Source organism: Lupinus angustifolius, chromosome LG03 (assembly GCF_001865875.1).
Source record: "Lupinus angustifolius cultivar Tanjil chromosome LG03, LupAngTanjil_v1.0, whole genome shotgun sequence".
Taxonomy (NCBI): domain Eukaryota; kingdom Viridiplantae; phylum Streptophyta; class Magnoliopsida; order Fabales; family Fabaceae; genus Lupinus; species Lupinus angustifolius.
The window spans coordinates 2212964-2236406 of record NC_032011.1 but is presented as its reverse complement, the minus strand read 5'-3'; the positions used below and the strand labels follow the sequence as shown (position 1 = coordinate 2236406).

Below are 23443 nucleotides of genomic sequence, written 5' to 3'. Positions count from 1 at the left end.
ATTTCTTATCATATGGTTATATGACTACGAAAATATGGTAATAACTATTAAATTGGGGTTGGATTAAGAATGAGACAAGGCAAAAAAAAAAAAGTAAAATAATAATAATAAATAACAGCAACAAGAAAGTGATATATGCATATTATAAATAAATAGGGAAAAGCTAATACGCCTGCTAAGTAAGAAATATTGGACATAACACATTATAGGGATTCATTGTAGTTATATAAAAAAAACAAAGATAATTTGAGATACCTGGTCCCCAGTCATGACCTGCTTATGGCCCACTAGCAACCTGCTACTAGTTGTAGAGCATTGACAAATAATTTGATCAACCTTTGTATAATAATAAGATGCCCATGGATATTCCTTTTCATTTTCTTATTTTCCCACTCTTCATTTCTGGTCCTTCTTGATTTGTACAAGCCAAAATTGGTCAAAAGAATAACTATATAGCTATAGAAATAGGTCTAGTTGAACTTGGTTCAGCTCGATTCATTAAAAATTGATTAGAGTCGAATTTAAACAATTTTTTTTAATTTAAGCTGGTCTCAATTTATGAACTTGAAATTGAACTTTTGCTTGGTTATGAGCTCAAATGATATTTACATCACTCATTAATTGGAATATTACATATATTTGATTATGTATGTATAAAGAGCAATGAAACTTCTAAATCTATTCGTATGAAAATTTTAATTTTATTATATATATTATATTCATATATTAATATAATTATACAATATTTTTGGAATATGTATATATTAGTACATCTATATGATTATATTTTAACATGTATAAATTTAAAAATTGCTTACATCTATATGTATATAGAATTGTAATTGATTTAAGTTTGACTCATTTACTTAACGAACTTAATTTTTAATTCAATTTCAACTTGTTTAGTTTACAAATCAAATTTATCGAAAAATTAAATTTTATTATATCACATCAACGATTATAATAAAATGAAACTCATAAATAAGAAAACTTAATGTTAAACCATGAAACTCTTCCATCCACCCTAAGTTTTTTCGGGGCCCCTATGGGTTAGTTTGGGAGTTAGATTTTGGAGGGGAATGAAAAGAAATGGAAGACTTGAGAGTCATATCGCAAATATATTTCATGGCTCTCAAGCCTTCCATTCCCTCCAAAATTCAACTCCCAAACTAACTCCTAAAAGTCTAAAACATAACAATTGATGCTTGAGAGCTGTTATGTTAAGAAGCGCCTGTTAGTTTGATTAAGTTATAGTATTGAATAACAAAAGGGATAATAGATAATAAGTGAAGGTATAGACATACATAAATATGCGTTGTGTAAAGGAATAGACAAAGCTGGGGGAAGGGAACTAAAGGCGTGCTATGAAAAATGTTGAGATTGGAACAATATCAGTGCATACAAGAATTTCTATCACATTACAGTATTTAACATTTCTTGAATGGTTAGATATTTGGGTGGTGTCAGGTGTGGCACTATTGTAATTAGTAGCATGATGATATCCCAAGTTCTGGATTCTGATATAAATCCAGATGCCTGCATAGTAATATATTTATTAAATTAAAATTTCACATTTTCAATGAAGACAACCACATTTTCAAGAGGGATTAGTTTTTCATCTGAATGCGAGAATACTATGGCAAAGACAAAAAAAATAGCTTGGCATAAAATGGGACACATTCCTTACCTAGGTGACAAAATGATCCCTCTAACCATGGCCCATCCAATTTATTTATGTATAAATCCAATCCAATTATCCACACATAAAAAAGTTAGGTAGAATGGATTGGATCATGTTGTTAATAGGTACTTAATGATCCATCCAACAAAATCTTCAACTAATCGAATTATTCAATATTATAAATGGATTATTTTGATTCCACTTGATTTTTTTCCTAACTTATAGAACACACAAATCTCAAATGGCTCGAGCTCGACACCGATATGAGACTAACCTTGACATAGGCATTGGACCTAACATTGACATTATACCTAATTTTGACAAGTCTCTAGTTAACCCTCGAAATCAACCTAGACCCGATCCTAATTGGAATTTTGGGCTAAATCTTGAATTTGAACCTAGGCCTCACACCGGTACGACCTCAACATTGAGTCTGACTCTGATAAAGGCTTTAGGCCTGACTCTATATTAGTTCAAAGATCAAACTCATCCTCAGTTCCAAGGCCGATCTTAGCACTAACATAGACCCATTCCCAATATTAAAGTGGACTATAAATTTTAGAAAGTGTTGTTTACTTTGAGGAGTGTAAAGTTCATGCATCCAACGTATTTGAGAAGAGATTAGACTTCCGCCGTAGTTGTAGAGTTTGTGATTGGGGTGAAACATCTAACTTTCAAGTCAATAATTGAGAGTCACTTAGAGAGTTGCCTATATGTGATTATTCCTTGTAACTCTTACTAGATTTTGTAGGGTGATACAAAAAACTTGTAATATAATTTGAGATAATTAATACTTTTGTTAAAGTGTTACTGCAGACATAGGAAGAGGGCTTAACCACATAGATCTCATATCTCTAATTTTCCTTTGTGTTTCCATCTTTAATTATTGATATCTACAATTTTACCCAACACTTACTATCTTAAAAACTTTCTGGAATCAACTCTAGTCACAGTAGAATGCACCCAGTTCTCCATTTACTTATTGCTATACAACCCTGCATAATTTATTTATCCATTTTGTTTGATCAAGTTTAACTTATTATGTTGGAAGAGTGAAAAGTCACAAGTGACACACCACGTATTGAACCAAAACATTAAGGTATTAGTTTCATGGGTCTTTCCTTCTTATAAACTCTTTCATTCATCCCTACATATCCAATGTGGGACTTCACACTTGAATAAACCCAACATAGCAATGAAAAACTTCTACTATTTTCAAATTCTGGTAAAAACTTATCGGTGCAAGTATTAAGTGACTTGATTAAATCATCTCATTAAAAAGTGTCTCTAAAAATTAATTTTTATACTTTCACACATACATTAATTATCCACTTACTATCATACGGTGTATTTTTTTTTTCGTTTCTCATAGTATCATCTAGCCTTATTAACAAGAATCGAATTTCTCAATATATGATTGGACATCTAAAAAATAATTCCTTCCATTAATATTTTTTTGTTGTAAAACCACTTTACATGATCTAAACCTCTCAGGGGTGAAACAAACTTTTAAATCTTCATTCATTCCAACATGCCCGTCAATCCAAACCTAAGTAAAATTATTCTTATTTTATATGTTAAACTTATTGTCTTGAGTGAAAGCACTCGATATGTATGTTTTTTATGTATTATATGTGTCATTTGGTGAGAGTAGAAGACTAATATATATCGTTCGATATAAAGAAATGAATTTCATCTTTATGAACATTTTCCCCTTGGCCATAAAATATATATGCTTTAAAAGTTATAATCTTAATTAACCTAGCAAGCTCATACAATGTATATTTAGGAATAGAAAACTTTATTAATCAAGGAATATAACAATTAAGAGTCATAAACTGATCTAATCATTAAGGTCAAGAAATTTAAAGAATTGAGTGAAGAATATTGTGAGTTCAAATAAGATGGTTTGATAGTTAAAGGGAATATGTTGACTGAAGGAGATTGAAAGTTCGAGTCTCACTCACAACAAATATTAACATTTTCGGATTAAAAAAAATGTAACAATTGATTCTAAGAAATAATGATTTCAAACATGACTAATTAGTAATTACTCATTTAATCATATAGAATACAAATAGTTTAAGGATCTTACACCAAGTAAACGGTGAAGCATGCATCTAGAGCTATGTGTACACGGTACATAACATTATTTGAAAGAAAACAAACTAACAAGTACATAAGAAGAACTAAGGAAACAAAACACTTATAATCATATTAGAAATTGAGTTGAACTCCCTAAGTTTCAAGGCTTATTTGCATCAACATATTTGTGACCACCTCCAATGAAACCTCCAACTCCACCAATAGCACCTACACCACCTTCAATTCCTCCAATTCCTTTGTATACACCTCCATAACCACCTATCCCACCCACAATCCCTTTACCTATTCCTCCAACTCCACCACCTATTCCTACTCCACCTCCTAAACCACCACCACCACCACCACCACTACCACCACCATATCCACCACCTAAACCACTACCACCTCCATACCCACCACCTAAACCACTACCACCTCCATACCCACCACCTAAGCCACTACCACCTCCATACCCACCACCTCCTTCACCGGCGCCATACCCTCCATGGCCTCCGGCACCACCAATGACAACACCGGGGACATTATCAAAGAACCACTCAGGATTTTTGACATCTTCCTTTGCTTTATTAAGGTTCTTCCTTCCATCTACATATTCAGACATTCCTAGCATCAAACAAATTCCTAGGACAACCACTAAAATGTTCTTCCTCTCCATGACTACCTTTTAATAAATGTGGCTATAGTAAACACACTTCCTACACCACGGGACTCTCTTATTTGCACCACATATGCATGCATTTAAATAGTTCTTGCTTCCATGCAAAAGCGAACACGAGATAATATTTTATTACCGTAATGCTTGGTAGATATTTTTAAATCCGCATCACCTTACATCATCTTAATCTAGATATAATAAACTTACAGTTTAGAGTGTAAAGCAGTAAAAGAATAATATAAAACCTATTGTAACCAAATAGTGGTACAAGTATTGTTAGAAGTAAAATGGGGATATATTTTTTATGGCTAATTCTTAATATTTAATTATGTGTGAGACTCAAATTTTTAACATTCTTTACTTCTATCTTATGGTTGAGGCTCCAACATACAACTTGCTATATTACATTCAATGAATTATTCACTCTCTTCATCAAACTACTTTATTGAAATATGTTATATAAATTCTCATATGATTAATATTTTGAGAGAAACAAATGTTATATATTGGAATAAGGCTATAATACGCACCTATAAATATCAATTAGAAATACTTCATGAATATTTGAGTTAATGGGTATGTTGAAACTTAAAATCTTTATTCTCTAATAATATTTTGATAGTTATTCAGCACTCTCTATAACATAGACACAAATTCACTAAACTATCAAAGTTTGGTAATATTTATTTGAAAATGTAAAAAATAGGAATATTTAATATATGGTAGGTGGGTTAGGAGAGATAACTTTATTGCTACCTCACAAGTTACCTTCTCCTACAATAATCGTCCAGCTCTACCACATGCCCAATAACGTGAAGTTCCATTCGCATTCATGATTGGCCATTGCATGCCCACACTGCTATTCTGTTGTTTTGTGTTTAGGGTTAATTATATGGCCTTCTTCATTATTCACTCAATAACAACTCTATAGAGTTAGTCCAATCGATTTATTATATATAAGATAATAATCACTCGAATAATTATTAATAAGATAAACATAAATTATAGTAAAATTAACTAATGTATAAACATCCTACTCAGCCAAAGACTCTGAAACTGCAACCTTACAACTATAGTTATGCTTATTGGGTGCAATTTAAAACAATGCAAAAATGTCTAAGAATATTTTGCATGTACTCTTCCCCACTATATAGTTTACATCACTGCCACACATGGAGAAGTAGTCATCTTAACAATCTGTCAGAACCAAACCAAGTACATCATCATCCTTGAAACCCAAACAAAACAATATAGAACACAAGTTTTAGCAACTCGATTAAGAGTCCAAAATCTCTCCATTTTTTAATTAGTAAATGGAAAATATGTCAATCTCTCAATAGCTTAATTATTGATAAAGTAATGAATTATTAATTTTTCTTTAAAGAAATAATGGTTGTTAGAGGGAAATGGACAAAAAGAATGGAAAGAAGAAAATAAGGAGGATATTTTTTTTGGGTACTCTTTAGTTTTTTGGATAAGGGACTAATCTTTTTTGTGTTCGTGGTTGTTTCTCCCTCGCTCCCAAGAACCAAATTCTCAACCTTGGATCTAGTGGAGTCTTACGCCACTAGACTAACGCTTTGTTGGTAAACGAGAAGGATATGTATACGTCAATTAAGTATCTCTAGTCTAAACACTTTAATGATATTCTTAATGAAGGTATATATGTTCATAGGAAGAAGGTTGTGTTAGGTGAATGGATTGCAATTGATTCAAGAAGCTATAAATGTAAGAATGGGACCATTGTCTATGAGGAGGGTTATGCTGTGTGGCTACACTGTTGGGTGAGGTCATATTCAACATTGCATCTAGCATGCGTTGTACGTGCAAATATAAATGTAGTATGAATAAATATACAAATATGAATCCTTTGTTTAATCAAATGCCACAATTACGTTGGAATGTTACAACTTTTGAAAATCCAAAATTTGCTATAAAAATCCAAACTTCAAATAGTAATTTATGAAGAAAATGTTTCTTTATTTCATCCCATTTTGGGTGTAAGAATAAAGACCATGGAGGAGAGAGAAGGATAATCGTGAATTTGGGAAGTAGAAGGCTTTAAGAGATGGCATTTCATTATACTTAACCCTATAATAAGTTTGATGGGTACTCATCATTTGAGGCTCTAGTACAATGTGAGGGTTAGAGGATCATAGAGTTTATTAGCGAATTGAATTTTAGAGGGGAATGAATAGAAATAAAATATTTGAGAGTTGTGAAACAAATTTTGGAGATGGCTCGAAAGCTTTCTCTTCCAATTTCCCCCTCTAAAATCAAACCACAAACTCACCTTTAATTAATCCATTTAAATAAAGTAAATTTTTTATCTGGTCATAAGCTCAAGTTTTTGGAGTTTGGAGCTGAGTGGCAGGTTGACATTGACATTTTCATCCCTTTATCTGGCCCATTAACATTTTCATTCCTTTTTCAAGCCCATTTATAATGGGTTTCCTTTAGCCTAGAGCGGTTAGGGGTAGAGAGATTGAGAGAAAAGGGGAAAGAGGAGATTTGTGTTAGAAAAGACTAGAACAAATGAAATGTGTTTTGAGTACTAGTAAATGGACTTATTCAAGAAAATGGATATATTGATGACTTCTTCTGCAAGGCAAGAGTATAGTCTTGCTTGTGCTGTTGATTCTGGTGAATATGTATTTACGTATACAAGGGTGTATTTGAATAAGTCGAATGGGTTTGATGATAGTCCTGGTGAGAATGAGACTGATGAGGATAATGATGATTCAAAGGCTGGGTTTGGAGGTGGTGATGATGAGGATGAGACTTCATATAAGGGTGCTGGTGGATTCGATTCAGAAATTTGGGAAGATATATGAGAACATTGAGAAAAGTACAGGAAGTGGACAAGGATGAGAAAGACACTTTTGGAGAATGTTGCACTGCATACAATATACTCCAACCAACATTGAAACGATATGAAGAAAGCAAAATAAAAATAAACTGAATTGCAAAGGTATAAACTACACTGTTCATGTTAAATAATAAAACTAGAAAATAAAATACTTGCAATTGCAGGAAGAATCCCTTTGTTTCCAATGTTACATGAAAGTATTGTTTGTGAAAATTGGATTTATATACCCGCCTTTGTCAAAATGAAGCTAAGTGTGCTTAATCACTAAACTATAAAAGTCAGATTCTTGGTGCCTTCCCCAGCTTTCCACATCTCTAGTTGCCTGGTCTAAATGAATTCTTCATTTCATACCACAAACAAACTAATGAATCAAAAGTGTCATCATCAACTGATTCATAATCCTTTATTCGTGAGATAGACACTAAGGTCTTTAACCATTCTTCATGAAGAGTTGAGAATTCTGATCTCTGTTCACTTGACTTAAAACTTTTGCCAATTGAATTTTTCATCTGTTGGCTAGCCTTTAAAGCTATGTTTACAGTATCTTCTGGGATCCCGGCCATGAGGGCAACCTGCAAACCATAGCTCTCTGGACATGGCCCTGGGGTGAGCTGATATAGGAAGACTAACCCATGATCACGTAAAGCACAAGCCATGTGTTGCATGGTAACATGTGGATGAGAGGCAAACTCTTTCGTTAGTGGATGGTAATGTGTGGCGAAGAGCAACCGACAATTGACCTTTTCAACCAGATGACGAAACACCTGCGCAATTAGAGTATTATTATGAAAAATAATCAAAGATGCATGACCTAAAGAGTAAGCATTGTCTGGAGCATAATTTGCAGTATAACAGAAGAATATTAACATAATCATATATTGCAAGGTAAAAAGAGCAGAGACTCACTGCATATGCAATGGCATAGCCATCAAAAGTGCTTGTTCCCCGACCCAATTCATCAAGTATAACCAGGGAATTCTGAGTAGCATTCTGAAGCACTGATGCAGTTTCTGAACACTCAATAAAGAAGGTACCTGAAAACAGATGCACATTTTGTTAGAATTGGCAATCTATAAAGTGGAGAGGCAAAATGCATCTGTAGGCATGTACATCCTAAGAGCACAGTTCAGTATTTTCCAAGTCTTGGAAAACTCTATCAACAGAAGCATCAATGTTAGAGAACTTACTCTCTCCTGCCATGATTCTATCTGTGGCTCCAAGCCGTGTGAAGATGATATCCACAACCGAGAGAACACAATTTTCACATGGAACATAACAGCCTAGCTGCAATGACATCAGCAGCATATTATAAATAAGGGCCTCAAAAAAAGCTGACAGTGAAATTCCCTTGGAGTTCTATGATATTGTACATATCACCCTCCATATCTACAATGACCATCCTATTTCCAAGTTGTGAAATATTTCTGTTCCAGGAGGGAAAAGATGTTACAGTTTTTATTTCTTTGTATTGATTACCATGTATTATGTGAAATCAAATAGTTTTTAAAAAGAGTCAACCCATCAGTGATGTCAATTGTCTAGCTTATTCAAACAGATAGTAGAAGAGAGAGAGAACCTGGGCCATTATAACAGCTAGACAGGTGACACGCAAAAGTGTCGACTTTCCTCCCATGTTTGGTCCAGTTAGCAGCAATGTGCGAGGATGATTCCCAACTTCATTATCACCAAGAATTATGTCATTGGGGACAGGCGAACATCCACTCTCTCCAAAGGCAAATGGATGCCATAGCCCTTTCATTTTAAGGACAGGTTGTCCACTGTCTTTACTTGCACTTTCCAAGGATGGCAAGATGACAGGCCTAGACATAGTTCTAACAGATGAAAAACTAGAAATAATAGCAAAAGATCTGAGTACATCAATGCAATTGATGGCATGAACAACTTCAAACCATTGATCAGCTTTCTCCAAAAATAATTCAGAAAGTATCGTCAGTGTTTCAGCATCTGAATCTGTTACATCATGATTCTGGTAGAAAATATAAGGTCAGAGGTCAGAGGTCAGAGATATAAACAAGTGAAACATTTTGTTCTAACCCTCACCCTAGTAACATGAAATTCAAAGATAATGCACAATGGCATACACTGATAAAACATGACAGATTAATATTGATGAAAATTGAAAATCAACATTTCAGATAGATCGACCAAAGTACCAAAACTGCCAATTAATACAGTGATAAACAGCATTTAGCAGTAGTGCTACAAACTTGTACACTATTTTCAACGATAACAAATTAGTAAAGGATTCACATGAAAAAGGTTTAATCTTCATAAAGATTTTGAAAACTTCAATTAAGAGAGTATACTATATTAAAATATTAAATTTGTTCATAAGAAATATAAAATCAAAATGGATAGATACAAATGGCCTGACAAAAATCATGGGCTGAATAAGTTAACAGCCTAGCCTGACAAGACTTTCAAATGGTGAGCATCTGGCTGGGCTTGGCCAAAGGTCCAAGCACCCAATTGTTACCAGAGGCTGGGAGCCTCCGCAAACAAGGGCTCTATGCATTCCCATTTTTTGACCTCCCCAATTTTTGGAAAATGGAAATGACGAGGAAGAAAAATACCAGGTAATTTGGGAAATCACTATCTACAGCTGCCTCAAACTGGGTAAGAAATTGATCAAGCCCATCACTACCAGTCAAAATTGGAAGTTTAAAAACTTTGGTCAATGATGATATAAGAGGCTTTTCATTCTGTAGAAGAAGCAATAAACTCAAAGCAGTCCGAAGCCCTTTCACAAGTGACCCAAACACTTTCACCTGTATTAAATAGAAGATTATTCATGTGCACTAAATAACATAAAAGCAATACAACATTAATCATTATATCCTTCAATACACATTTTTTACATATCATTTAAAATAACAACCAGAAACTCCAAAATGCCTACATAGGTTACCAAGCTTGGACAACCGAAGTTTTCAACAATAAATGTGATCAGAATCCCCCCCCCCTGTAGTGTCAATAAATTTCTTCAATACTAAACTCAATGTTTGTATAAATAGCCAAGTGTCATTCTTTAAATTTTCAAAACAATGAGGCCTCCATTCTCGTTGACATGAAATATGCAGCAAAATAATGTCGACATTAGACACACTACGATTGTCATACTGAAAAGAAAAGCTGAAAGGAAATATTAGGGACATTCAAATGAGAAGTTAGTTCAAAAAATGAGTAAAATTGTTCAGACATTAGAGTAAGAGATAGTTTTTATATCCTTTACAAATATAGCATACAAAACATATCAGAACTCACCCTTCGCTTCAATATTTTTTTAACCAACATGGGCAGTAACAGAGGGTCTGATAAGTGAAGGCTAGACTTAATTCTGCCAAGCAATAGTTCCAAATCTGGAAGTGTGTGAAGATGTCGAGCAATATGCGACACAATCTCTGGTCGAGCCATTAGATCATCAACTACATCAAGCCTGTTATTAAGTCCTTCAACATCTTTTAACGGACGGCAGATCCAGTTCCTGAGAAGCCGTTTCCCAGATGATGTCACACAATTATCAAGATATTTGTATAATGTACCTGAAACTCAAGGAGAAAAAGATTTTAGGATTCCATACTGGAATTTCCAATGGAAATCAATTTGAAGGTTAATAGAACAAGCACTTGCCTGATTTGCCACCATCCACATTGTTGCCAAAGATCTCTAAATTTATCAATGTCTGGCCATCCATTTTGAGGCAACCCTTGTAAACTTGATATGGATATATATCTCCATTCTGTAGGACATCGTCTAACTGTATGGAAAGCAGAAAAAAGTAATCATCATAAACACCCCTGCACCACAAATTCTTGAAGACTTAACCTCTCTACAATGGTAAATAGCTAGCACTAAAGCATACCATCAATCTATCCAGATGACCAATCAGTCCACCTAGAGCAGACTCAGAGATTTCACGATGAATCACTTTGCTCAGCACATTATCGAGTGAATGAGAGGACCCCTTAAAGTATCCCTTCGAGTGAACTAAATCATGAATTTCAGAGTTCATCAAGTCGCTGATTGACTGCACTGGAGTCAACTGCAATGCTGTGGAACCTGCAAGAGAAATAGAAGCCAATAATGAGAACCAAGGATACTTTCCTTAATAAATAAATAAACCCATCTTAGCACAGTCAACAGAATATACTCATGCTAAAATATCTAACTGCAACAAACTGCTAAAATTACAATCACCAAACTATTCCTAGTGGAACTAGTTTCAAATTATTCAGAGTACTGAATACACAGGATAAATATGTGTGTGTGTGTATATATATATATATATATATATATATCAATGTGCAAAATCTGTTTTTCACCTAAAAACAATAAACTGTAACCCTGCCTATGTTTTACATGGGGTGAATGCTTTTAGCACTCTGCTGTTTTACTAATTTTAGTCCCTTTTCTTTTATGGAAGTGTATTTCCATAGTGTAAATATATATTACGGAAGTATACTTCTGTAATGTAGTAAAGTAGCAAAAAGGGAGTGTCAAAGCATTCAACTTTATGCAGTGAGTCCCAAATAAAAGAGAAGGGTTGTGTTCAAAGCAAATAGCCAACAGAAAACTTTGTCAAATCTTTATGGCATGGACAGTCAATAGAACAGTGTCTGTTTCACCTTTGAAGGAGAAGGGTTTGGTTATTGTAAAAAAGAACAATAAATTGTCAGCATATGTAACAGAACATGTAATATGCAAATGTTACTGTTTTTGACCATGTTGCAAAGAATTATGTGGGTAATAATTGTAACATCTTAATTTCAAAAGGGAGCAGATAGCCAAAAATCCAATGAAACCATTTAGTTCCATATACATTTACAGGTATCACAGAGATAATAGTACATGCATTAACCATCTAGGTCATTGAAAAATCACACCGTATGGTGTAAAACATTGAAACATAGCTAAATTGGAATCATAGCAAAACTAACTGTGACTAGGAATAACATATATTGACTTAATATGCAAAGCCATGCAAAAAGGTTATTTTCCAAAACAAGGAGTTCACATACACCTTGAAGTCAAAACGTAGTAAAGATATTACAAACACTCGTTCAAAATTCTACAACGCTTTTTCTGTAGTTTATCCATAAACCAACAAGGGAAGATCAGATCTAACCATTTAACGAGAATTTTCTAAGTGCTTTCTGAGCTTCTTTAGATAGCCCTGCAAAAGAAAATATTTTATTTTTAAAACAAATTGATAATCTGATATATCCTTCAGAATTTAAGAATAATCAAGTTAAGGGAAAGCAAATAAGACTATTCACCTCTACTTTCATATATAATTTCCTTAGGTGACACCTAAAACCCAATTCAAACAATCAAATTAGCTAACAATTTGACATATTTGCTCATTCACAAAAAAAAAACACAAGTAGGTAAAGGAAGAGACATTCGAGCATACTTGCATCAATAAAGCACCCAAAGCAGAACAAGATGCATCATCATCAATGGAACCGACCCAAAACCTAAGACGAGCACAATCAACAAAAGCAAATCCATATACAACTGAACCCTTGTCCAAGTCAATGTTTACCTGTAGAAAATATTCAATTCATCATCATGTTAATAACTCAAAGTATGAACATCAAATAAGTTTACATTAAAAATATTTGTAATAGCATCCAAACAATCAATAACTCAACAATGATGAGAACCTCTTTTATTGTGAGAAGATGATTGGTATCAGGGCCAATATCACCATCCACGGAGGTTGATGGAGTGACTACTTGAGCTAGCTTTCTCATAATAACCTGCAACCCAGTGGTGACAGTCATTCCATGCAAAAGGCAGTCTAGATTTGTGAGGTCAAAGAATATTTAGAAGAATTCAAAAGCATTAAGGATACTGTATGCAGTATTATATAAATGATATAAAGCAGTTTCAATAATTTAAACAATCAGGAAAGGAACATCTTCAAAGGACAATAGCATGTCCTGCCAAGTTTTCTGTCTGCAACACAAGTTGGGAATTTCCCTTAAAGTTGCCGTCATCATATTGGATGAGCTAAGAGATGAGAAGTTCTGAATGTTAATTGTATATGTATAAATAAAGACCTGGAATGTAGCTACAGTAAGATACATGAATAACACATATATACACACACACACACACACACACACATATATATATATATATAAAACATAGTGAGAACAAGTTTTGGTTCTTGTTGTTGTATATATAAACATATTTCATTGAGGCATAACTCATCAAGGCTGCAAAATAGTGAAAACGTCTACACGAACTTAGTGAAGCCAAGTAGCCAATACAACTTTGAACATGGGAAAACTTACAGAATTAGCTCCTCTAGCTTTTGCTTCTTCAGATGTCTCCAACTGCTCCACTCGCCCAACCTTATATCTTCACATTGAAAAAAGCACACTAAGTCTACAACAAGATAACTACAAATCCAACATGTAAAACAATCCTTGAGATTTAAGGCATATAGTCCAATCTATATGGAATTAACTATGATCATTTATATCCTACACAAAATCTCCACTTCAGATTTTCAATAAATGCCATATCAATATCAAATGAAATTTCACTCCCACTCCAGCCTTACCCACGGGCAACCAGGTTTTGAACAGCATCATCAATACCACTTTCAGATATACCAACCTGAAGCAACAAGTAAAAATCACTGGCTTTAATAGATGAACAAATAGAAAAGGAGGTCAAGAACCAAAGGACAATAAAGTTAAAATCACCTGCCGACATTTTCCCACACCACTCAATGTCATTTTCCAATCAAGCTCCTTATGGCCAATTTCAGCATCCATTTCATAAAGCTCATAAAATTTTCCCTGTGTTGCCCATTAATTATGGCAGACTATATTAATCAAAGGCTACACATCAATGAATAAAAAAATCTTAGGACATAAAGGAATTAGGGTGTTGATATTCAAAGTAAATAGTTAACTAACCACTTTAAAAAATAGCATAACGTCCATATATTTACATTTCACACTCCAATACTGTTTTTGAGATGCTGTCATCTTTTTCAAAACTTCTGGAGGTATATAAAGTGTCGTTCTGTCATACAAAGGGTCATTGGGCCTTCTTCCATTAGCATCCCTGATTCGCGAAGGATCAAGCCACTCAAACCTGCTAGCCACTTCTGCTTCCTTCTTAGTCATATTTGTTTCCATAAAATCCTCAAGGAATCTCACTCGCTTGCTAGAATCCAGCAGGGACCGAGACTTAGATGAGTTAGATCCATCCTCTCGACCTCGCTTTGCAGCAAGAGACTGCATTCCTGGGGTTTCTGGACCAGTAATGTCATCATCAGTTTCAACAGGGACCACATTTTTCTGATTAGTCTTTTCCTTGAATTTTACAGCATTATCGTTCACCATAGGTTGAAATTGAAAATTTTGCAATCCTTTACGGCTAATATTTTCTGTGAAATATACACCATTATCTTTCACCATAGGTTGAAATGGAAAAGCCACTTCTTCCTTTTGCAATCCTCTGTGGTTAGTCTTTTCCTTGAAACTTATACTATCATCTTTCATCATAGGTTGAAATTGAAAACCTGCCTCTTCCTTTTGCAATACTTTACGCTTGGCATCATTACATATTCCCAATGATGAATAAGGTTTAGGCAAACCCTTAACAGCACTTCTGCAAAACAAATCTCATACATTGTTTAAGCAACCAATAAACAGCAATTCTCATTGCAATTTAGGAACTATTTCACCTTTCAAATTTCAATTTCAAGTGCATGTTTTGTTCAGTGCAGTGTAACTAAGTAATAAAATTCAATGGTAGTTTTTCAAAATATATTACCATGCTTTGATTCAATTATCAACCCACAGTGTTATATCAATTTAATGAAGTGTTACAAATTTCAATTTCAACCGCGTACATTTTTCAGTACACTGTAACTTGCTAAACATTAACCTTATGTGATAATTTTCAAAAACCGCTGGTTCATTCTCAATAGGAAGCTTCACATAACATTATTTTCTAAGAAATCGTTGAAACAAATTAAGCAATAAATTAACATTCAACTTTGACGCATTTAAATGAAATAAAACCCTGGAATAATGATGCGTACCTATGATTCACTTTTTCGCTATCGTCAACCTTCACGAATTTATGCATGATGCTCTCGAAAAGGTTGTTGTTCTCCTTCGGTGCGAAACTCGCCGGTAAGATCTGACGCGGCACCTTCTCCGGTGGCGTATCGGTTCCTCTGACATCGTCGGAGGGTGGTTTCATGGAAGCGGCCGTCACATTATTACGGTTAGCTTGCTGAACCAACGAATCGGAACCTCGTCGGTCACCGGAAGTGTCGGTTCCCGGTGCGGCTTTCTGGAAGAATGATAGTATTGATTTCTGGCGATTCATCTTCAACGGAGAGAGATAGAGAGATAAAAGGGTTTGGTGAAGTATGAACGAAAAAGGTAGAAATTTGCTATTAAGAAAGTGAAAAGTTTGGCGCGAAATGATATTTCAGCGCTCAAATCATTATATGGGCTGTGGGGTAGAAATTTGAAATTTTAGGGACTATTTTGCAATATTATGATTTTGAATTTGAAGTGTCTTGAAAGAGATTTTCATAGTTGTCTTAGCATTTATCTATACTATATATAAAGTCAAAACTTAAATAATTTTCATTTCCTATATTGTCTTTAGTATTATTTAATTTTTACAAAAAACTATATAATATTAAGCAAACTATCACAAATATATTAATTAATCACATATCTCACCTTAAATTAAACATTATCATAAACACAAAAAATATAATATAAAGTAGCCGAACACAACAAATACATTTTAATTCAAAAAATGAAATATATAAAAATTGACTATGTAATATCATACAATATTCGTCGGCAGGCACACACTAGTATCCATAATGACAATTTTTGTGTGGATCAATGATTATTTCATTAGTAAGTTATTTATTATTTTATTTAAAATTCAAAAACCTCTTATTAATAAGTTTACATTGAAATTTCGTGAAATTATAAAACTCATGTATTGTGTATTATATTTTTTGGATTTTGTCATCTTTGGCATAGACTTTATATTTTAGATTCCTTAAATATTATTATATAGTAATGTTCAATCTACAAAATTGTGTAAAATAAAATAAAGCACAATCCACTTGTAGTACTTTAGCTTTTATGTTTCCCTTGTTAGAAAATATGATTTCATCATTTGGTCACATTTTGAAGATCTACAACCCATAATATTATTTTAAATTTCCATTATACTATAATATTTTACTTACCCAGTTTATTATCTCATTCACTTTCTTCCTTACTATGTTCTTACTTGTCCCCTCACTCAAATCTAAAAACCTCTAACTTTATTTCATCACTTAAACATGGTTTAAACTTACCTACTGTGTATTGAGGAAATTATATCAATTTGAAAACATGCAAAGTTAAGAATTTGAAAAAATGAAACAGAATGTTACAATTATATATTAAGAAAGAAAAATGTACCATATACTGTGTGCAACATATAATGTCCCCTCTTTTATTGTTTTGATGAGTTACACAAGTAAAAACTCATGCATTATTCAGTATATTTTACACACACAATCTACCTACACAAGATACATTAATTCAAAGCCAAGGAGAATTGTAAATTGGGGTTACAACAGATTTCACTTGTAAGTACTTGTGGAGGGCTTCCAAACCAAAATCTCTTCCAAATCCACTCATCTTATACCCTCCATAAGGAATGTCATTCCCAAAGGCAAAGTAACAGTTTATCCACACAATCCCTGCTCTAATTGACCTTGAAACAGTGTTTGCTATATCCAAATTCTTTGTCACAATTCCTGCTGCTAGGCCATATTTGGTATTGTTAGCACTCTTGATTCCTTCCTCAATAGTCCTGTTGTTCATTTATCATGCTTATATTTAGTGTTCATTAATATATGCATAAACATTTCATTGGTCCTATGATTACAACAAAATTGTACTAAGGAAATATACATTGAATTCCCTTAAAAAAATTACTTAATCATACCTAGTATTCCTCTTGTTTAAAAATGTTAAATACACTCACCTCCTTATTAGGATGTCAATGTAATTTCAATATAACCCTTTAAGACGGTTATGTTAATTCCGATATAACCCTTTAAGGAAGGTGAGTATAATATAACAAATTTCAAGAGAAATTGGTATAATTTTTGAAATGAGAGAATGAGTTAGTATAATTAAACCAAACCATAAGAGAGGTTAATGTAATTTTCCCTTAAATAAATAACTTACTTAAACTTCTTCAATGACATCACTGGGCCAAATATTTCATCTTGAACTATGAGCATGTCCTCCTAAACAGGTTGTTAAGAATAAAAAGGAAAAGACAATAATAAGATGATTAATTATCAGAATTGGATGTATAATTAAACAATTTTGTAGAATTAAAACTTACCTTAACATTGGAGAAAATTGTAGGTTCAATGTAGTATCCTTTATTTCCCACTCTTTTACCTCCTGTCAAAAGGGTGGCTCCTTCTCTCTTCCCATGCTCAATATAGGAAAGAATTTTTTCAAATTGCTTCTTGTCAACCTAAAATTAAGGAACAGTTATCCAACAATGAGATAATAACTACTCATTCATGTTTCTTCATGTCACTAAGCACAATGCTTTGAATATAATAGTTGGTGATTAGAAGAAGAAAAAACATGATATGCTTTAGTATTAGTGTAGAAATATTTGTGTAGCTATATCCATACCTGAGGTCCTTGTTGAGATTTAGGATCAAAAGGGTCCCCAACCAACCAAGTTTTTGCTTTTTCCACCAATTTCTTCTCAAATTCATCATAGATACCTTCCTGAACAAACACACGAGAACTAGCTACACAAATTTCTCCCTGAAAATAGACAAACAAAAGAATTGTTACAAGTTATCTAATTGAGTTTCTTCATAAAAAAGAAAAGGATTTGATGAAATAAATTTCACCTTGTTAAATAGGATGCCTAAGAGAGCAAGCTCAACAGCTTTATCTACATCAGCATCATCAAAAATTACAAGGGGAGACTTGCCTCCTAATTCAAGTGAAACTGGTTTTAAATTACTCTTAGCAGCGGCCGTCATTACTTCGCGGCCTACATCTGTCGAACCAGTAAAGCTAACCTGCAAATGCACAATCAAGTCCATTTTAGAAGTATTATTACTTGAAATCATGGTACCAACAAATCAATCTAACATAAGCTTGCAGCACTAAAATTGAATGTACTAGGAGAATCACATAATTCATTATGATTAATGTAGTTGATGAATAATTAACTCTGATAGTGATCTCTTAATCAATGATGTGCTTGGACTAATGTGCATAATTTTGAGGTTCTATGAATTTATTTCATAGTAGTCACCTTATCGATGTCCATGTGTGAGCTTATTGCAGCACCTGCATTATGACCAAATCCAGGCACTACATTGAGCACTCCATCTGGAATTCCAGCCTTTGAGAAAATCAAAGAAAAACAATCAATCACCATAGTCTCAATTAGTAATTAACTTGTAAAAGTTAAACATGTTTGATAGTAAAATGAACAATTTGTTCAAAACATACGAGAGCACATTTGTTGTCCCATATAGCATGTTACTCAATGTACTACTGATTATGATGGGGTGAAAATATATATTTAAGTTGAAAATTTTAAAAATTAAATATTTTTCTGACCAATCACAAGCGATGACACATGAAATAGTATACTCTTTTGGGACAGAAGATGTCATCCCAAAACATACCTGCTTAGCTAGATGAGCATAGAACAAAGCTGAAAGAGGTGTTTGTTCAGCAGGCTTAAGGATCATGGTGCAACCTGCGGCCAAAGCAGGAGCAACCTTTGCAGCAAACATAGTACTAGGGAAATTCCATGGAATAATGTGACCAACAACACCAATTGGTTCCATCAAAGTATATGCATGCAACTCCCTAGATGGTTTTAACACCTCTCCATGAATTTTATCAGCAGCACCAGCATAATAGCGTATAGTATTGGCTACTCCAGGAATGTCAACAGCTTTACACCAATTGTACAATTTTCCAGCATCAATTGTATCCAATGCTGCTAACTCTTCTATGTTTTCTTCAATTATGTCTGCCCATTTCATCATAATTTTTGCTCTTTCCTGATTAACAAATCATGTCAAGTTTAATAAGTTGGCAAAAGAAGATGAAAATTTGCAACATAAGGGAAAACTTACAAACATTCAAGCCACATGATATATAGGGGTCATGTGACTTAATATACAAACACTTACATCAGTACATGGATAGAAGGACTATTTATTTTCTCATGTACCTTAAATCTTAAGTTACTTAACCAACTAGACTAAAGGCTTGATTTCATTCATTAGAGCAGCATTTGTCAGGAAAAATAATCACACTTCCCCTAAAATATATTAGTTTCTTATTTATACGATGTGGTTATACAAAAACAATTATTTACTTAACAATCAAAGAGATATAGATTCATGCTTTTCAATCCTTAACATCATATGTGTCACTATTGAAGCTATCCTTGTCCAATTTGCTCTGATGGGGGAATTTTTTTTGACTTTCTTCTGTCCTTTTCAGAGAATTCCCCCAATTGAATGATAGATTAATTTCTTTTGGTATTGTGAGCTTTTCCAACAAACATCATTTTCATGCGGTCAAACATTGAATTTTGACCTTATATCTATGTACTGACCACTAAATCAACTCAACTCCATTATTTGGTTTAAATATCCTTTAAAAGATTGTGAACAATCTGAGATAATATCATATGATGTTAACGCAGAGATAATAATGTAAACGATGTTATTCCGTTTCGGTCTTTTCTATAGGGTTGAACAGTGGGTAAGATTGATAAAAATCAGGATTCATATTCAGGAACTGTCAACAACAAAAATTATATTCAACCTAGGACTATTTCTTACTTTCAACACGTAAATATATAATATATAAAAATGTTGTCGGTGTGTTTACTTGATTTGTTTAGTGCATTTCGGTCACCTATTTTAAGCCAAAGTTACTAGAAGAGAAATTATAGATAAAACATATTTTTCTCAGATTTTGTTCAGAAGAGAGAAATGTTGGAGAGACTAAAAAAATATGTGGAAGCTACAGAAAATTATCTCTCACAAAAAATAAAGAAAAAACTAGTGAAAATGTTGGTGGTATAAAATGACAAATATAAAAATAGTGTTCCATTATTTTTTGTTATAAGAGTATTTTCATATTTTCAAATTAAACATTTTTATCTGTTATCTATTTCTTATATCTTCCTTTTTATTTATTTATACTAAATCAATAAAAATCTTCTTCCTTTTATCATCTATTTCTAATTTATTTCCTTTTCTTTACTAGCTTGCGTCTTTCTCTTTTCTCACCTCTTTTATTTATGAGAATAATGTATCTCCTTATATTAGGAGATAACTTATCTCCTCTAGCTAGTAAAAATGTGACATGTGTGCTATTTTGTTTATTTTTAAAAATATTTTTATAGAAAATGATGAAACATAACACATGTCATGATTTCACTGGCAGGATGAGATAACTTATCTCCTTATATGAGGAGATACTCCATTCCCTTTATTTATACTAAACTGCTTTCAAAGTTCAAACAAATACAATTACAAATTGTCTAACTGCTCAAGAAAAGTCCTATCAGTATTCTTAATTCTCTTTGGAATATTCTTAATCTTAATTTTCACACCACCTACTACTTTCTCAATTATCTCATCAACAGTACTACACTTCAGCTTAAAAAATCACACACATGTCTATATATTATATACATTCTTGTTGTTATTATGGATGATCTGTCTATATTCAGAAAAAGACACACTAAATATTATATGTAATTTAACTAATATATTAAATTGTGATGACTGGTGAATGGTCATTCATATTAAATTTGATTAAATTAATTTCTAATCAAATCAAAACACTTGTATGATTTGGCCAACCCACTTGTAGTTTATTTATTTACTTCAGTCAAATTATGCATGTTGATGAATGATGATATACTATTATATTTGGTTCATTTTCTCAAATATCAATGTAACAACAAGTGGGGAGAATATAGTCAAAATGTAACGACAATAATAAATAAAATTAGATTAGAGATCTCTTAATGGATAAAGATGAAATGTCTCAACTTGATTTCACTAACTTTCTGGCACAATAATATAGTGTCATGTTATTTAAAAATTAAAGTTTATTGTGATAATAAAAAATACATATTTTCTTTCCTCTCATTTGTTGAAATATAACAAAATATTATATGATTCTATATTATTATTAAAAGATACGGATCTCTGTCATAATTAATGTAGGCATTTAGTCCAAAGGTTAGAAATATTTGAAGTATGTACGAGAGAAAAAAACTATGCCTTCAATTTTGATTTGAACTTTTAAGAAAAGTATTATGAAAAGTGAGTTTTTTATGAGTTTATTTTTGTCCATAACAAATCCAAAGCTAATAAATAAAATTAGAAATTGCATTTTAAATTTTAACTACATTCTAAGTTTTCAATTTATTTTTTTCTTCATGATTTTGAGTTTTTACATATCCCTTTATTTTCATCCAAATTAAACTCGCAGATAGATTCTCGGAAAAATCGTAATAATATCATATTTACTAGTTACTTGGAGAAAAAGAACATACACTGCCTGGCATACGAGGCCATGGACCATTATCAAAAGCAATACGTGATGCTTTCACAGCAACATCAATGTCTTCCTTTCTTCCCTCTGAGATTTTTGCAATTACTTCCTCTGTTCTTGGATCAATTGTCTCAAACTCCTTCCCTGTTTTTATCAAAATTTTAAAGGAAAAAAAGTGTAAGTCCATAAACCTTTTAACAAATTATTTAAAAAAATAATATTCATTTTCATCTATCTCTATGCATTATGAACTTGTTTGCACTTCTAATAATTATTGTCTGCACATATTTAAAAACATACATTAAATAATAGCATGAAATGTAATGATAAAAAAATATATAATAATGAGTGTCTATACATATACTTAGTCGATACATATACTTATATTTATATTTAAAGTTGAAGGGAATAATGTAATGACACTGTAAAAATAATCTTGTATAATACATATAAAGTAGTGTGCATAAAATATACACAAATAACAATAGCTTTTACCTTTTCGAAGTTAAAAATGAAAATAATTGAATTTAACAATATGATTTTTTTATGAGAATAATGTATCTCTTCGTATTAGGAGATAACTTATCTCCTCTGACCCATTAAAAATGTGACATGTGTGCTATTTTGTTTATTTTAAAAATATTTTTATAGAAAATGATGAAACATGATATGTCATAATTTCACTGTAACAGAAGGGGATAACTTATCTCCTTATACCACTAATACTTCATTCCCATTTTTATTGCATGAATATTAGAGTATGTTTCGTGATAATAATAACTACTTGAGTCAACCCTGTATGGCTGTATTCACCTCCTACTCTAACCGCAACTTTATTCAATCGTCATTATCTTTGGATTGACGTGTGAACGTGTGATACTTCTAAAACCTTGTTCATTGTTTTTGGTAAATTGCTCATACAACTTTAGATGGAAGATAGTGATGACACACAAAAAATCCTATTCTTAAGTCGTAATATCAAGATTATAAACTCTTGATGTTGTAAAAGCAATAAAAAGAAAAAAGGTGGAAAGATAAAAATAAAAAAAGTATGTATAGAAAAAGATGTTTAATTTGTAAAGAATTATTATTACCTGAAATGGAATCAACAAATTGTCCATTGATGAAGAGTTTGGTGAATTTGATTGAAGGTATCTTGATGGAAGAAGCATGGTGGTGGTGACCATTGGTGAGATCAGCCATTTTTGTGATGAAGAATATAGAAGAGATAGTCACAATGGAAGTTGATTAATGTTAAGAAATGGAGAAGGTGTTATTCTGTTTTATATAGAGTCCAAGGATATGAACAATGAGAGGAGACAAGAGGCCAAGAGAGATATAAATACTTTTTTGGCATATTAGTCCTTTGACTCTTTCAAATCACTATCAGCACCAACAACAAAAGAAATTAATTATGATAGAACCTTTGCAGGGTCTTTCTGAATAAGAAATTAAATATAATTATT

General features: G+C 32.6%; 3 protein-coding genes across 6 annotated transcripts; all 3 read right to left on the bottom strand.

The window, feature by feature from the left end:
- Positions 3709-4501, bottom strand: LOC109343005 (glycine-rich protein 5-like). Of its 3 annotated transcripts, XM_019581106.1 has the most exons (3): positions 4240-4501; positions 4187-4194; positions 3709-4090 (listed from the first exon to the last, which is right to left on the bottom strand). In XM_019581106.1, the coding sequence occupies exons 1-3, from the start codon at positions 4440-4442 to the stop codon at positions 3927-3929; spliced, it is 375 nt and encodes a 124-aa protein (XP_019436651.1). In that variant the 5' UTR covers positions 4443-4501; the 3' UTR covers positions 3709-3926. The 3 variants fall into 3 exon arrangements, with proteins under 3 accessions (XP_019436651.1, XP_019436649.1, XP_019436650.1); XM_019581104.1 differs by lacking the exon at positions 4187-4194 and having other exon boundaries at positions 3709-4134; XM_019581105.1 differs by lacking the exon at positions 4187-4194 and having other exon boundaries at positions 3709-4135; positions 4253-4501.
- On the bottom strand, positions 7402-15797 carry LOC109343003 (DNA mismatch repair protein MSH7). Of its 2 annotated transcripts, none has more exons than XM_019581102.1 (17): positions 15404-15797; positions 14268-14964; positions 14052-14147; positions 13907-13962; positions 13635-13701; positions 12999-13094; positions 12746-12877; positions 12609-12642; positions 12458-12505; positions 11195-11391; positions 10963-11089; positions 10597-10874; positions 9906-10100; positions 8888-9298; positions 8499-8595; positions 8218-8345; positions 7402-8075 (listed from the first exon to the last, which is right to left on the bottom strand). In XM_019581102.1, the coding sequence occupies exons 1-17, from the start codon at positions 15694-15696 to the stop codon at positions 7626-7628; spliced, it is 3402 nt and encodes a 1133-aa protein (XP_019436647.1). In that variant the 5' UTR covers positions 15697-15797; the 3' UTR covers positions 7402-7625. The 2 variants fall into 2 exon arrangements, with proteins under 2 accessions (XP_019436647.1, XP_019436646.1); XM_019581101.1 differs by having other exon boundaries at positions 14268-14967; positions 15404-15796.
- On the bottom strand, positions 16826-23235 carry LOC109343002 (aldehyde dehydrogenase family 2 member C4-like). Its single transcript, XM_019581100.1, has 9 exons — positions 23072-23235; positions 21979-22121; positions 19070-19453; positions 18691-18780; positions 18278-18451; positions 18051-18188; positions 17746-17883; positions 17583-17644; positions 16826-17202 (listed from the first exon to the last, which is right to left on the bottom strand). Exons 1-9 carry the CDS (start codon positions 23178-23180, stop codon positions 16929-16931), a joined length of 1512 nt encoding a protein of 503 aa, XP_019436645.1. The 5' UTR covers positions 23181-23235; the 3' UTR covers positions 16826-16928.

Coding starts and splice junctions, on each gene's coding strand:
- LOC109343005 (XM_019581104.1), bottom strand. CDS start 4,442: ATGGAGAGGAAGAACATTTTAGTGGTTGTCCTAGGAATTTGTTTGATG. Junction 4,135..4,239: donor GCCGGTGAAGGAGGTGGTGG/GTATGGAGGTGG, acceptor TGGTGGTGGTAG/TGGTGGTGGTGGTGGTGGTG.
- LOC109343003 (XM_019581101.1), bottom strand. CDS start 15,696: ATGAATCGCCAGAAATCAATACTATCATTCTTCCAGAAAGCCGCACCG. Junction 12,643..12,745: donor TGGGTGCTTTATTGATGCAA/GTATGCTCGAAT, acceptor ATTGGGTTTTAG/GTGTCACCTAAGGAAATTAT. Junction 11,392..12,457: donor TAGAAAATTCTCGTTAAATG/GTTAGATCTGAT, acceptor TTTCTCTTGCAG/GTTCCACAGCATTGCAGTTG.
- LOC109343002 (XM_019581100.1), bottom strand. CDS start 23,180: ATGGCTGATCTCACCAATGGTCACCACCACCATGCTTCTTCCATCAAG. Junction 17,884..18,050: donor AATCTCAACAAGGACCTCAG/GTATGGATATAG, acceptor CCTTAATTTTAG/GTTGACAAGAAGCAATTTGA. Junction 17,645..17,745: donor CAATTTTCTCCAATGTTAAG/GTAAGTTTTAAT, acceptor CAACCTGTTTAG/GAGGACATGCTCATAGTTCA.